The sequence below is a fragment of the Corythoichthys intestinalis genome, chromosome 14 (genome assembly GCF_030265065.1).
Source record: "Corythoichthys intestinalis isolate RoL2023-P3 chromosome 14, ASM3026506v1, whole genome shotgun sequence".
Classification (NCBI taxonomy): domain Eukaryota; kingdom Metazoa; phylum Chordata; class Actinopteri; order Syngnathiformes; family Syngnathidae; genus Corythoichthys; species Corythoichthys intestinalis.
In genome coordinates this window covers 46,809,296-46,825,274 of record NC_080408.1, presented here as the reverse complement: position 1 = coordinate 46,825,274, position 15,979 = coordinate 46,809,296, and the positions used below count along the sequence as shown (strand labels likewise).

Here is a 15,979-nt window from a genome sequence, read left to right as displayed (position 1 = left end):
AAAAAATAAAAGATAAATTAAAAGAGTATTTACTATTTTCTACAACGCCGGATTAGGGCCAAATAAAGGAGAAGAAAAAAAAAGGACTACGAGAATAAAGTCGTACTAGTACTACGAGAAAAAAAGTCGTATTGTTATTATTAAATCATCCTAGTGATAATGATTTGATGTAGATGAGCCAAAATATGAAGGATTTCCTTTTCCTTATTTGTAAAACCGATTCTAAAACACAAGATGCTTTCAATGTTGTGGATTTTAACGGCGGCACAACATTACCGCTACGTAGTAGTACGACTTTTTCTGTGAGTAATAGTATGACTTTTTCTCGTACTATCACTACGAGAATAAAAGTATTATTTTGTCTGACTCATCTAAGCGAATAAACTGCTACTTACTTTACTCCACAAAATTGAAAGGATCTTGTATTTTTGAATCGGTTTTTACAAATACAGAAATGGAAATCCTTCATATTTTGGCTCATCTATATCAAATCATTATCAATAGAATGATTTATAGGCTACCAACACTTTGTCGTAGCTCCACGACGTAAGTAATGTAATCGCGAATTGGAATAATTCTGAGCATCTCCCGAGTCTATATTTTAGAATCTGCTTCATAAATAAGGAAATCCTTTATCTTTTGGCTCCTCTGCATAAAATTATAATCAATAGATGGCTTTATATTGATGCTTCGTCGTAGCTCCCAGCTAAGGAAAATGTATGTAAAGTGCGTTTTTCTTCTCGTAGTACCAGTATGACTTTAATCTTGTAGTTGTTTTTTTCCCTCCTTCTTTATTTGGCCCTAAACCTACATCGTAGGTTTTCCCTTTTTCAATTAAAAACATAAATAAGTACAAAAAAATAGAAAAAAACATTTAACATACTGTATATCGTTTCATTAAAGCAACACTTGGTAACTGTTCAGTTGTAGTCGATTTTAGCAACGCCGGTGGACAAAAGCGGTAGTGTTTTGCTTGAAGGAAGACTGCGTTTCCCATGAGGACCAGGGCACACCCGCACAGTGTCGTAAAAACATAATTTCCCAGTCGCCTGCAGGTGGATTAAACGACATTTGTTTCCAGCGGCTGTGTGAAGGATGAATCGTAGCAAGGTAATGAATCCAGTTGTGGCTAAACAATAGCATATGACGGTTAGCAACAGTGTGGCTTAGTGTGGCTAACTTCCCCACCCCATCGTTGGGGGGGGGGGTCACGCCAGAGGGTGAAAGCCAATGGGGTACCGCAAGTAACACGTCACTTTTGCACTATAATATTCATGACGTTAGCAATTGTGGCTAGGCGGGTCAACCTCCTGTTTGTCCCTAGTAGTAAATGAATGCGAAAAGTGTACGAATGAGATGTTTACTGGGTTAAAACTACCAATTCTGTCCGAAAATGATGTCCCTGGTGCCAAATTCACAAGTAAAGATGTGGAAGAACATACAAATGTTCAGTTAAAGAGATGGCTTGAGTGACGAGGGCTGGAAAAAGATGAGCCGACCTCAGAGTTTTTGGTTTCGGGAAACGTATGAAGAAAACATCCTTCATATGTCGTAATGTATAGAGTTATTTCTACAAGTTCCATCGCAGCAGTGTTTGATCGGCATGTTCTTTTTCGAAAGGTTACCGGAGAAAATAAGCAGAGATAACATGGTTTGTATGTGAGGGCTTGTCGATAATGTCCCACTTCCACGTTACGATGGCGACGTCTAAAAATAGCATTCGTGCGGTACGCTATTTTTGCATCGACTTCCGTCTTTGTGAATGAATGGGGAAAGAGGGAAGTGACGTATGCCGTAAAGCTGTCAGCACATTTGTAGTTTTTTTGTATGGTAGCTTCCCTCCTCAAAGTTAATTGTGGTGAAGGCGATATAGACCCCCTCAAGATATAAAAGAGGTGTCATTCGACTAGTTGTCAGTCGACATATCACAAATGTTATGAAAATATTTTATAAAGGTTGAAATGTTACCTAGTGTTGCTATAAATAACAAAAATAAATGAAAAAAAGAACAGTATATTTACTGATTGTCACCTAAAAAAAAAAACATATATTAGGGAATCATCACTATTAAGAAAATTAATCGACTATCAAAATGGTCGATTCATTTAATATTCGAGTAGTCAACCCTGGCAGCAAAAATAATGGCCCTCCGAAGGAAAACATAGCTACGATGTGGCCCATACCAAAAAAAAAAAAAAAAAAAAAGGTTTGACACCACTGTTCTAAATGGAAACTGGATGCGCTTTATGGTCATGCACAAATGAAGTGATAGATTCTTTACCTTTCCTGCCCTCACTACATACTGAAGTACAGTTTTAGGCAGCTTTATGACAGACTTGGGCAAAGCCAGAATGGCCGACACAAACTTCCCGATAGCTCGCTATTGATGGGGAAAGAGAAAGAAGTGGTAGGAGTAAGGTGGGTAAAAGAAGACAAGTAGTGCGGGGAAGACAAATGTTAAGAGGGTTAGTAGAAAATCATGTATCAGTGTTACGTTAAAGCATAAATATTGTGTTATTGACAAGTCATAAGAACTACAAATCAACATGGAAAGCACCTGGAAGGCGGACCTCCTTGGCAGCTCCTCGTCTTTCATCTCCTCCTCCTCTTCTTCTTCCTCGCTGTCAGTTTCAAACAAGTAATACTCGCCGCTTCTCACCACTGACGGGCACAGCACAAGGGTTACTTTGGAGGTGCACAAACAGCCACGACAACGCATAGGGAAGTAAAAGACGCTAACATGACGAGCACAAAGCGCTGATGTGATGTGCGTTTAGAGTCGACAGCAGAGTTTGAAGAGACAAGGCTGACTTGTGTCCTTGAACAGAAGTACGGCTGGCCGGGCAGGAGGCGAAGGAGGGATGCTGGGGGCTGACGGGATGTGCAACAGCCGACATGATCCATAACCTAACAGGTAACCAGCTATTTAAGAACAATAAAAATTGTAATTTTGAAGCAGTCCTGTAGCAGAATTTGTTGATTTTTGGCATTTTAATGGTGTGATTTCAGAAAACAAACAGCCATTAAAGCATAACCTGATAACATATCATTATGTTAATGCAAAGTAACATGTTCTTTATCAAAACACCACTTTTCAATAATACAAAGCTGGCTTTCTAAACCAGACCTGCACAAGAGTTGGTGTAATATTGTAATCTAATTACTTTCTTTCAGTAACGAGCAATCTAACACGTTCATTTTTCCAAACCAGTAATCTGATGAAAGTTAGTTTCCTTAGTGTATGTGCGTTACTATTTTGTTATTGCCTCATAATGTAAGTAACATGAAGAATATTGTAGTCCTGTATGAAGAGCATTTCGAATAGAAAATGTTAGAAATGTTCCCACTGCACGTTCGTTTCCATGGTAACCGCTCATAGTTACTTCCTGTTTTGGTCTCGCGTCACATGTGTTTTGGAACTGAAACAGGCGTAAGGAGCGCAGGTGCACATTCAAGCCGAGTGCAGCCACCTATTGAGATGTGCGACGGAATGTTGATCTGTGTGCGTGCATGAAATGTACGTGAGTATTTTCTCTTCATTCTGGAGGGTTCCAGCGATAGGTTGGAGCCGCTACATGCGCGGCCGTTTTGTAGCTTTACCGTTGCGAGGACGGGTAGTCATCCTCCCACTCGTCCTCGCCAAGTCGGCAAGCATCGTTTACATCATATTCGTGTTTCCAGTGTTGTCACAGATTACTTGTTAGTAGCATATCAGTGCCAATGTAAAACAACACAAATTGACTGCACAACAATCAAAAACACACAAATGAATTGTGCAATAAACACAAAGGTGGGCGCAGGCACAACTGCGCACACAACTCAGATCTACGCTGTAGACACACTCAGTCAATTTGGCCACAAAACATGGCGGCAACCAAGCACTTACGACACATCCCAAAGATGCTAAACAAACATGTCACCTCACGGCATAAATGTGCAACACGAATATAATGTAAACAATCCTCACCGACTACTTGCTGTTGCAACAGCAAATATACGAAACGGTGGCGCATGTAGCCGCTCCAGCCTATCGCTGGAACCCTCTAGAATGAAGGAAAAATAGTCACGTTCATTCATAGACTCACACAGATCAACATTCCCACACACATTTCAACAGGTGGCTGCAGGAACTATAAGCAGTCACCTTGGAAATGAGCGCGTGGTAGGAACCTTTCTAACATTTTCTATTCAAAATGCTCTTTGTACATGACTACAATATTCTTCATTTTACATACATTATGAGGCAACAATAAAATAGTAGCACACAGACACTTAGGAAACTAATCAGATTTCTGGTTTGGAAAAAGGAACGTGTTAGATTGGTCCTTACTTAAAGAAAGTAATCAGATTACATAACGCGACTTGGTGACAACAATGCGTGTTGCACATTTATGCCGTGAGGTGATGTGTTCGTTAAACATCTTTGAGATGTGTTGTAAATACGATTGTGTGTAAAGTGCCTAGTTACCGCCATGTTTTGTGACCAAATTGAACGCATGTGTGTACGGCGTACTTCCTGGTTGTGCGTGCGCATTCGCACCCACCCCCACCGGAGCCATGTAGAAAGAAAGTTGCGACACTCTCTGATCTTGCCGCAGGTGGTCACGTGGTTCATGTAGGCGTGAGTAGTTCCAAGCACAAGCACCTCTGTAATTGTTGGAACCGACAGTGGTGATTGCGACATTTATGGGAAAATGGATAAAATCACGTATCTAAGTACTTGTTAAATTATGCTTAAAAAAAATTCCATGCAGTTTGTCAGTTATTTGTTAGTTTCAGGGGCTCCGGAGTGGCTAAGCTAGCACAAGTCAGTGGTGGTTGAAATCAACTCCATGGACTAATTAAACTTGCGCTAACTCGAAGATCAAGCCTTGCCTTATTATTAGTAGTAGTTTTTGTTTTATTTTTATTTTATTTATTTATTTTTATTCTGTGATTAAATGCGATCTTTTGTCTTTGTTTCTACGTTGTGTTGATTTGAATGTGATTTTTATGATCTTCATGTGATGTAAAGCACTTTGAATTGCCTTGTGTTGAATTGTGCTATATAAATAAATTTGCCTTGCCTTGCCTTGCATGAAAAATTCTGATCTTCCCCTTTAAATTCAATTATCGAAAAGTCAATTACATGCGTTGACATTTTTCTGTTGTTATTCTTACGTTGAGGCAGCAAAGGGAGAGAAATTGGTAAAAGTAACCGATAGATACTTTTAAAGAAACTTAGTTCCTTTGATATTAAAGTAATCAGTAAAGTAGCTGGATTAATTTATTGAGGCATAATCAGTAACTAAATAACTTTTTCAAGTAATCTGTGACAACACTGGAAACATGAATATGAATATTTAAATTCAATTATCGGAAAGTCAATTACATGCGTTGACATTTTTCTGTTGTCATTCTTATGTTGAGGCAGCAAAGGGAGAAAAATTGGTAAAAAGTAACTGATGAATTACATTTAAAGTAACTTAGTTACTTTGATAATAAAGTCATCACTAAAGTAACTACATTTTTTGAGGTGCAATCAGTAATTCAATTACTTTTTCAAGTAATCTGTGAAAACTCTGGTATTGACTGTATTGTTACAGCTGATTGGTAAAATCTGGCAAAAAAAAGTCAAATCTAATATGAAGAATAAAGATGTAGCGGTTCTAGTGTAGTCAAAAGTAGCAGGGTAAGAGTAGCGTTTCTTCTTCACAAATCTACTCAAGTAAAAGTAAAAAGTATGGCATGGTAAAATTACTCTTACATTTTTTTAACTGCCTTATTTGCTATATTACTGTTATTGAACAAACTGAATTTGATGGTTTCTTACACTATTTCACCACAAAGTGATGCAAAAATCAGGATATTTTTCAGTAAGCGTTTTTTTTAACCAAACAACTTAACAAAAAGATTTATTTGCTGGTGAGACCTGTTGGTTCTGATCATGTCTATGGGCAAAGAATGAAACCTTTAGAGGCGAGAGGAGTTCATATCTTTGCGTAAAAATGTTGTAAAAAGTGAGCAATTCCCCACCGCGGGCTCTTCAGGCGTTCCAAACAAAAGCACAACCTCTGTCCGTTAGTCCTTTTCTCATTTGCCGCATTGCTCTCGTGTCTATTTAAGGCCGTGTCATCGCTCTACAAGTACATGTAGACTTTTAAAAGTGGCTCTTCGGCGACAGTCAAGAAGCGTCCTTAAATAGACAGAAAAGGACTAAAAAAGACCGGAGGACGACGGCTTTTGCCTTCGGAGCCCTCGGACGGAGCGGGAACGCTCGGTGGTGTTCTGGTCGAGGACACAAGGGCCAATGGGAGAGGAGGTAGTGAGCAAAAGAGAGGGAGGGGTCAACCTACTAGAAGCATGGTCAACCCACGGCCTCCACCAGTGCTTTTTTTTGGTCTTGGCTTTGGCTCGCTGCGCTCCTAAAATTTGACAAATGACATCAGTGCAACACGACACAAAGTAAAGGATCAAAGGAAGAGTGGCTACGTTAGCTCAGCATCATCAACACGGGCACGGGGGCGGGCCGTCGCCATACCCTCGTCCTCCTCGGTAGGGGGCGGGGCAAGCGTCTGTCCGTCCACAGACTCCTGCACCATGCTCAGCATCTTCTCCTTGCCACGCTTGAACTTCTGCTGTCGCACCTTAATGCGCTCCATCCTGTACAGACATACGCGCACTCCGTGTAGCGTGATACACTTTCAGAACTTTTAATCAGGGCCTGAACAGGATAGACGTGTAATGTTACAGTCTCATTTAAAGTGTGGGATAATTCAGTGTCTCAGAGGACAAGTTACAGTGGGGCAAATAAGTATTTAGTCAACCACTAATTGTGCAAGTTCTCCCACTTGAAAATATTAGAGAGGCCTGTAATTGTCAACATGGTGAAACCTCAACCATGAGAGACAGAATATGGGGGAAAAAAAAAAGAAAATCACATTGTTTGATTTTTAAATAATTTATTTGCAAATCATGGTGGAAAATAAGTATCTGGTCAATACCAAAAGTTCTTCTCAAATTCTCAATACTTTGTTATGTACCTTTTGTTGGCAATAATGGAGGCCAAACGTTTTCTGTAACTCTTCACAAGCTTTTCACACACTGTTGCTGGTATTTTAAGGCCCATTCCTCCATGCAGATCTCCTCTAGAGCAGTGATGTTTTGGGGCTGTCGTTGGGCAACACGGACTTTCAACTCCCTCCGCAGATTTTCTATGGGGTTGAGACCTGGAGACTGGCTAGGCCACTCCAGGACCTTGAAATGCTTCTTACGAAGCCACTCCTTTGTTGCCCTGGCTGTGTGTTTGGGATCATTGTCAAGCTGAAAGACCCAGCCACATCTCATCTTCAATGCCCTTGCTGATGGAAGGAGATTTTCACTCAAAATCTCTCGATACATGGCTCCATTCATTCTTTCCTTTACACAGATCAGTCGTCCTGGTCCTTCTGCAGAAAAATAGCCTCAAAGCATGTTGTTTCCACCCCCATGCTTCACAGTGGGTATGGTGCAATTCAGTATTCTTTTTCCTCCAAACAAGTTAACCTGTGTTTCAACCAAAAAGTTCTATTTCGGTTTCCTCTTGGTTTCATCCATAACACATTCTCCCAGTCCTCTTCTGGATCATCCAAATGCTCTCTAGCAAACCGCAGACGGACCTGGATGGGTACTTTTTTCAGCAGGAGGACACGTCTGGCAGTGCAGGATTTGAGTCCCTGGTGGCGCATTGTGTTACTGATAGTAGCCTTTGTTACTGTGGTCCCAGCTCCCTGTAGGTCATTCACTAGGTCCCCCCGTGTGGTTCTGGGATTTTTGCTCACCGTTCTTGTTATCATTTTGACGCCACGGGATGAGGAGGGAGTTGAAAGTCTGTGTTGCCCAACGACAGCCCCAAAACATCACTGCTCTAGAGGAGATCTGCATGGAGGAATGGGCCAAAATACCAGCAACAGTGTGTGAAAAGCTTGTGAAGAGTTACAGAAAACGTTTGGCCTCCGTTATTGCCAACAAAGGGTACATAACAAAGTATTGAGATGAACTTTTGGTATAGACCAAATCCTTTTTTTCCACCATGATTTGCAAATAAATTCTTTAAAAATCTAACAATGTGATTTTCTGTTTTGTTTTTTTCCACATTCTGTCTCTCATGGTTGAGGTTTACCCATGTTGACAATTACAGGCTTCTCTAATATTTTCAAGTTGGAGAACTTTGCACAATTAGTGGATGACTAAATACTTATTTGCCCCACTGTAATAATGTTATGAACTGACCGTAACAAAAGTGATATAACTAGAAGTGAATAAATAAAAAATAGGTCATCCAAAAACAAAAGTAGGTAGTAAAATTAAAAAATAATAATAATAATTAGATGAACAATATAAACACATACAACCAGGAATAATAAAATTAAATGGAAAAGAAAAAAACTGAGGAAGAAAATCAAATAAAACAAAACAAAATAAATGAAATATATTAAAGAATAAAATAATATACAGGAACATAATTAAGTAAATTAAAAGAGTAAAAGGGTAAATTACATCAAAAATAAAAACCCACATATAGCCCCCCCCCCCCCCCCCAAAAAAAAAACACACATTAAAAGCAATCTAAATTTAAAAATTAAAATAAAAATAAAAATACATAAAAATTGATCAAAAATAAAAGAAATGCATTTTTATTAAGGACTTGGCCCCAATACTGTGTAGAGTGTTTAACTACGTCGTATTGTTTCGGAAAAGCACATTAGCACTTGAGTTACTGTTAGATCGTGAAGTTGTCTCATTTCTTTTCATAAAGAAACTACACACATAAACCCAGCTTTGAGTCTCCTTTCAACACAAACTCCCATTCAAACCGAAAATTGTCATACAAGAGAGTGGTTTGAAATTGGATTTCGATTGTGACTACTGTATTTGTATTTAACTGTTTGATAAAGAAAACAGATTCATTACAGTATGCCTCTTCCTTATTCGATTTTGTTGTTTAGTTTGTTTAATGAAAATGAATGAGTCATTGACACAATTTGTATTAGCGCCATGCCCACAAGAGAAATAATGTCAATCAGCGGCACTTTTTTTGTATTTGAATGAACAGGACTTTTGTCAGATTTGTGTCCTGAGATTTTTTTTTTGTTTGTTTTATACTCAGAATCTTTATTAGAAACTTTAACAAGTTTTATGTACCTAAAACAGTAATGTTGTAGACTACAGTTAAGTCAGGAAGCTGTAATAAAATATTATTTTTGAAGGAAATAGCCATCCATTTTGTATTCATATTTACTTACAACAAGCTTAAAAGAACTTGGGGTAAATCGTGAAGGTAATTGAAAAAAGTGACATTTAGCCGATTAATCCACTAATCATTCATTAATCGTCCCATTAATCGATTATAAAAATAATCGTTACTTGCGGCCCTAATATATACAAATTTAAATATATCTGGTGTGGCTTACATGAACCAAAATGTGATGTATACCTATGCTGACCCCTCTCAATTATATAATTTTATAAATATGAATCATTTTAAAAATATATATGTTATGAATAAATAAAAATCAAATGATCAAATACTAAGAAAAACAAATTTAATGGAGTTAAAATGAATAAAAACAAACACCCTCTGTTTATGGCCCTCAATAGTATTTTTTAAATTCCATAATATTTAAATGATTAGCCGAATAAAGTTTTAACTGGACCATGTTATAAAAGCCGGCGTCTTACTGTCGCTTGAGCTGCTCCACAGATTTGCGCTCCTCCTCCAGTCGCGCCCGGACCGCCTTCACGATAGTGGCCTGGAATAGTTCCGCCCCCCTGAAACGCACATACGCCAGCACTGAAACTCCGTCTGGCTCTCCGACAGGTACACGGAGGATCTGCGCCTACCTGGAGGCGAGGATCTGCGAAGCTCTAATGTCGGCCACCACATGCAGGAAGTAGTAGCTCATGAAGACCCGCCGCTGCAGCAGCAGGAAGGCGAAGCAGATGCTGTCCCAGATGATGCCCGCCTGGTCCTTGGGCAGTTCGCAACGTTGGTCGACACCTGCTCGGACCCAGCGTGTCAATGTTGTGTGCGAACGTGTGCATGATTATGGATGCGAAATTGAAGCTTTTCTTACTGAGATGGTCCTGGTTGGTGTTTAAGTTGTAGTCCTTGATGGTGCAAGACAGGCTGAAAAGCTGGATGAGCCAGCACTTGTTGGTGATCAGAGAGTTGATGTAGCCGCAAGCCAGGATCTGGGAACAAACAATTTTATTGAGAAAATCATGATAGCAATTGTATTTGTAAACGAAGGATCATTCTACGCGACACAATAATTAAATAATATAATAACTTTTGGATTACTGTGATACAAAAAGGAGTCAAAAATAAAAATGTGGGTGTTACGAACATAAATTCTTGCCGTATTGGCCCAAATATAAGACGGTGTTTTTTGCATTGAAATAAGACTGAAAAAGAGGGGGTCTTCTTATATTCGCGGTCTAGACGTTATACACATTCACGATGGTAGATGGCGCCAGATATCATTGAAGCGATGTTCTGTCATGACAGATCTCAGCTACTCTCAAGCTTAATTTAATTTGATTGCAATTTAGTTTACATATTTAAATGCTCAGATATTAAGATTTGAATGAGGCAAAATAACATGTTTTTTCTCTCAAATATATTGTTATAATCATTTTTTTCAGATGTACTGTAATTATTTTCTGTATAAAAATTAATTTGGCTTTCAAAAAGTCTTTTTTCAAACTTGAGTCTTGAAAAAGAGGGGGTCGTCTTATAATCAGGGCCGTCTTATATACGGGCCAATACGGTAATAAACTTTCAATGCGTCTGGAAAAACAATCCTTGCTGGCATTGTTGTTTTTGACAACGATGATGATGACGAAAATATTTCGTCGACGAGCTATTTTTTCATGAGGAGACGATTACGAGCTAAAACGTCTTGGGAACAAACATAAAACATGACTAGACAAATGCCACTTTTCGTCTGACAAGATGACAGACGAAAATGTGCCATATGTTCACAATGTGTGACATTTTCTTATTGTAAGTGGAGTTAGTCAGCCTGCATCGTAGCAGTCGTGTCACTCGTGTGACATGTTCTGTACTCCCAACCTGACCGTTACTGGTGGTTAATTCATACGCTACCAAAGACGTATACTCAGTGATGTTTTTCTTCCATCCAGGCTGTGCTTCAGGCTTACTTGTGTTGAAACATGATAAGATTTGTTTTCCTATCTTGGAAACAGTATTGATTTAGCCTTTATATGTCAGTGCTGAGTGATCATCACACACAAAATATAACTGGTAGCATTAGCATTGCATTCACGTTACCATTAACTTTGGATTAGTGAGCGGTCTCTTAACTGTTGTTGTGTTGTTTTCATTTTGTTAGCATCGGCTACGGCTTAAAGTAGTAGTGCTCCGTGCTTCAGGTTCCAAATAAAACCATTGTAAAACCCTCACCCTTAGCGTTGTCCTTGTAGATGCTACAATATGCGTTGTCTGTCGATGTGGATTTGAAATTGTTGGATACCTTTATTAATTTTGGACCGCTGTGACCCCATTTCATAAAAAAATCTGACATTGGAGGTGGGGCGAGTCCATGTAACACCTTGTACATTAGACAAGCCATTTTAATTTTTTTTTTTAATTCTCAAGGCTCAATAAATAGTAGATATATGCGGTCGTGGACTTAAAATATTATGGCTAATTGTATTGTGATGCCCTACTTGTAGCTTTAATAATGATAATGCTCACATAACAAATCCAAAGCATTTTAGTTTGGAGAATCCAAATGGTCAGCTTAATTTAGCTGGTTATTACTTTTCTAATTTTCTTAGTGACTATTTCTTTCTGGTAACACAGAATTTATATGTAATGGGTTTGTAATTCATTATTTTTCAATCCTTTTTTGTTCAATTAATTTTTGCACCATGAATGCAAATGCTCTGCTCACATAACAAATCCCAAGTATCTTAGTTTGGAGACATCTAATGGTCAAAAAGCGTAACTGCTGCGCTAAGCTGTGACCAACCCTTGTACAAAGGCTTCTATATTCACTTTGAAGGCAACATGCATATTTGCCCAAAGCCGATGAATGAAAAAACAATTTCGATATTATCTGATATCATTTTAAAATGCTATTATTGGTTATTGTATATGCTATGTATATGCTATTATTTTTTAACCGTCAAGTTTACATAATTTCTAATGCCCCAAACAATTAGTTTAATGCTTTTAAAGGCCTGAATTTTGACAAAATCCATTTAATGAGTTTTTAAGCTTTTTAATGACCCGCATAAACCCTGACTAATAAGTACTCCGTCCAAAAGACGAAGACGAAAATTAAAAGGGCTGCCAAAAACAACACTGCTTGTTGGACATAATTGTGTCCTTGTAAGTTTTCTACTCACAGACAAAATGTTCTTCATGGTGATGACAAAGATATTATAGGCTATGAGGAAGTCCCAGTAGTGGAGGATCTTCTTGATGGGCTTCAGCAGGAGCTCTCCGCCAAAGAGCAGGAAGTAGAAGCAGGCCACTAGGTAGCCCATGCAGAACACACTGATGCGCGTGGTGCCAGTGATGAAGATGATGGTCAGCACGAACCAGAAAAGGTAGCTGAACATGATAACCTTCAGCATGTCCAGGTAGGACCTGCAGGGCACAGTTGAAAGAGAGGGAGAAGAGAAATATTGTTACAAAAACAGCGGAAAGTAAGTATGAACTTGCTGCTATAGAAGGCAATATATATCCCATCCATTTGACACAGGAGGGTTAGCAGGGAATGAACAAATAAATACGATACAGTGAGACCCCCCCAAAAAACATCAGGAACCAAATTTGGATAGGGTTCATTTATTATTTTTTTGCCGGAATAAAACGAGCATTTTATTTATTTATTTTTTTAGAACATCATGTATCAGAGAGCGTAGATCTCCTCCTAAGCAGCCAAATTCAACCCTTTCAAGTATGAAACATGTTATCGCGAAATTGTTTTTATGACGTCATCACCCCACAATGTAATCACCAGAGATGTGACTGAAAATTCTGTGCCGATAACTTTCATCCAGAAATAGCTAAAATTGCGTTTTCGCTTAAAAGACCAAAAGCTTACCACTGAATAGTGTGAAGAACCATAGTCCTCTTGGAATGACGCAATCAAATGTCACATCGAGTACAGTGCATTTGAGCCCGTGCATGAGTAGTTTTGAGTTTAATCAAGTGAGCAGTACACAAATAAAGTAGTACAGTATTTAAATGAATACATGTGCATTTGCTGTGGTTTAGTAGAATAATTTTATGGCATGACCACTTCCTCTTTTTGTCACATTTTCCCAGCGACTTCCACACCTCCTCTGCTAGTCGCCGTTTAATTCGGCCGGGCGCGATTTTGCTCAACTTCGTCACCGCTAGGATTCATCCCGCTCGCCTGGCTCTCGATGATTCCACTTGTCGCACAAGAAAACAGCAAATCTTATTTTAAGGAGTATGAGAAATTGTAATGGCCTTGTAAAGAGCTTTACTGGTTTTGGTGAGAATGGAATCGTTTTTTGTTGTTGTTGTGAACTACAGTTCCACACAAACGTACATCGAGATCTCATTAAGCTTAGCAAACTGGAGGCGTCAAACCCGTTTTTCTAGTGTCCCAAACTTCCAAGAAAGCACGTATATCAAGGTTTCATCGGCTGTGAAGCCCACTGAAAAGAATTCTACGATTACGTCAGCACGTTTGCTATAGGACACGTTCAAAGTTGGCCACAAAATGCTCCCTGCCGTCGGGAACGCACCCTCCCAAGGGGTTTCAATCGGCACCTTTTAATCAAAATTAAATAATTAATCAAAAATTATTTTATAGCCTACATGTGTATTATTCGGCCTTTCGGTTTCAGTCAAAATGTTTGCTTTCGGTACATCTCTCGTAATCACCTGTTTCATATGACAAACATATCTTCGAAGTTTGAAAATCCCTGTATTCTTTGAGTGATCACTGAATTCCTGTTTTGACCTCTGTGACCTTTGACCCTATTACCTTCCACTCCATAATGCAAGCATATTGCCCAAGTTTGATAAAAATACATTTTTTCGTTCTTGAGTTATCTTGAAAACAAAGGTACACAACTAAATACATAACCCACTTCTTATTTTTTCACCTTCAGGCGGAGGTAATAAACATTTAACATCACATTTACCTTTATTGAAGACTCTTTATGGCATGTACAGAGAGAAGGGGACACTTATTTAGCAGTCACAATAAAAAAATTTTGCTTCTTTATTGAATGCTACAGTCAGGAAAACCACTGCCTGGACCAAGGAAGTTAACCTGTGGTATTTTATGGCATACTTTCATGCTGAAGGTTTAACTTTCGGCAGGATATCTTCCGCAGACGTTGCCTGACTGATGCAATGCAGACCGGGTGATTTATACACTTGACTTGGTCATAAAACTTCTATAGTGTGGTGGAACCAGAGGCTGAACAAATGTGAACAGGACCCAGGTGCGATGAATGGCTAGTGGCTTTTCACTCACAGGCCTCTACAGACTACCGGCCGTTGTCTGAGATTTTTCTAAATACAATCACAACTTATTTAGGTTGAATTCTGCTATCTTGTAGAGATACAGAATCCAACATGGCGGCCGTCACAAAACAGAGCTTTTTAACTTGAGAATTTTTATAAATAAATGCTTAAATCGTGAAATTTCTACAGATATGAACGTGAAACAGTGTACTGTAGCAAAAAACGGGCAGTTATCATTCATCTTACGTAAATATTTCAAGCAAAAGTTACGGTATTGTGTAATCCAGTGCTTCTCAATTATTTTCTGTTACGCCCCCCCCAAGGAAGACGTAAATGTTTCGCGCCCCCCCAAACTCTCTGCCGCCACTGTAAATAGTATCATTTGTCTATAAAATTTCTATTATAAATACGCATCTGCCTAACATTGTGTCCTTTTTTTTCTAATAAAGAAAAAAAGTAACATAGATCAACTTATAATAAAGTATAACTTTATTAACATTGTTTTGTTTGTAACAGAGAAGACTTGACGCGCATCGATTTGCCAGAATTTCAAAAAAAGTCACATCCAAACTGTAAAAAATACACTCAAGGTACATTTTTGACCATTTGATACAGAAAAATAAAATGTAATAAAATAAAAAAATAATAACAAATTAAAATTGATTAGAAACATTCACTCATGAGGACAATATGCTAAAAAATTTGACCGAAAAAACAAAACTGAATAAAAGAAAAAATGTGTCCTTGGACAGAAAGACAGTTTTTATTTTTGCTGCTCACAGTATTTACCTCCTTTGGAATGGTGTGGAGTTATTTTGCAATGAGCATGCTAACAATGCTCACTGGTTTACTGATATAACACTGACAAAGCAGGACGATTGTTGGCAATATTCGGCACGTTTTCACTGAAAAACAATCAAGCGGCTTATCAATGAGATTGGGGTCTAATGTCTTTAAGTGGCGTCTTAATTGATTTGGCTTCTGGCTGTCCGCTATAATTATTTTTACAGTAAACAGTGGTCTTTCCTCATCACCCACTGTAATAAAAGTCAAAGCTAAAAGGCAAACGGCACGAAAAAAGCGCATTCTCGGCGGCCGAGGTAGAACCGTAGGTGAGGGCGGTCGTCGTGACGATCCCAAGCCGAAAATGGCACTTCTTGGGCGGCGTCTCGGGGGCCTGCGCTTGTCAGTGACGTTCCTTATTCTCGCTATATGAATATACAACTTTAGCATTTGTTAATAATACGCTCTGTGTGTAGTATCATCCATCGATTTTCCATTTTAAATGAGCACTTTTAAGCGAACGCAAGAAGTAACAACGGGAACATTTTTAAACAGGCATTTCACGGGAGAGCATTTCGACTCTTCGGCCAATCACGGGAGAGCATTTCGACTCTTCGGCCAATCATATAGTGAGAGCGAGTGGATAGTGAGGGGAAGAGGATAGTGAACCTGCAGCGGCGGCACACTGCTCTT

The 15,979-nt window shown here is 38.9% G+C and overlaps 1 protein-coding gene across 3 annotated transcripts in view; it reads right to left on the bottom strand.

Annotated features, from left to right (window-relative positions):
* Positions 1–15,979, bottom strand: part of LOC130929742 (piezo-type mechanosensitive ion channel component 2) — a 179,793-nt gene that overhangs the window by 33,569 nt on the left and 130,245 nt on the right. For 2 of the 3 annotated variants that reach the window (XM_057857178.1, XM_057857179.1), the window contains 8 exons: positions 12,397–12,640; positions 10,095–10,212; positions 9,862–10,018; positions 9,700–9,789; positions 6,521–6,642; positions 6,336–6,404; positions 2,558–2,661; positions 2,282–2,380 (listed from right to left, as the gene is read on the bottom strand). In XM_057857178.1, coding sequence (XP_057713161.1) covers positions 2,282–2,380; positions 2,558–2,661; positions 6,336–6,404; positions 6,521–6,642; positions 9,700–9,789; positions 9,862–10,018; positions 10,095–10,212; positions 12,397–12,640 — 1,003 coding nt within the window. The remainder of the gene's footprint in view (positions 1–2,281; positions 2,381–2,557; positions 2,662–6,335; positions 6,405–6,520; positions 6,643–9,699; positions 9,790–9,861; positions 10,019–10,094; positions 10,213–12,396; positions 12,641–15,979) is intronic. The other variant, XM_057857181.1, reaches the window with a different exon arrangement.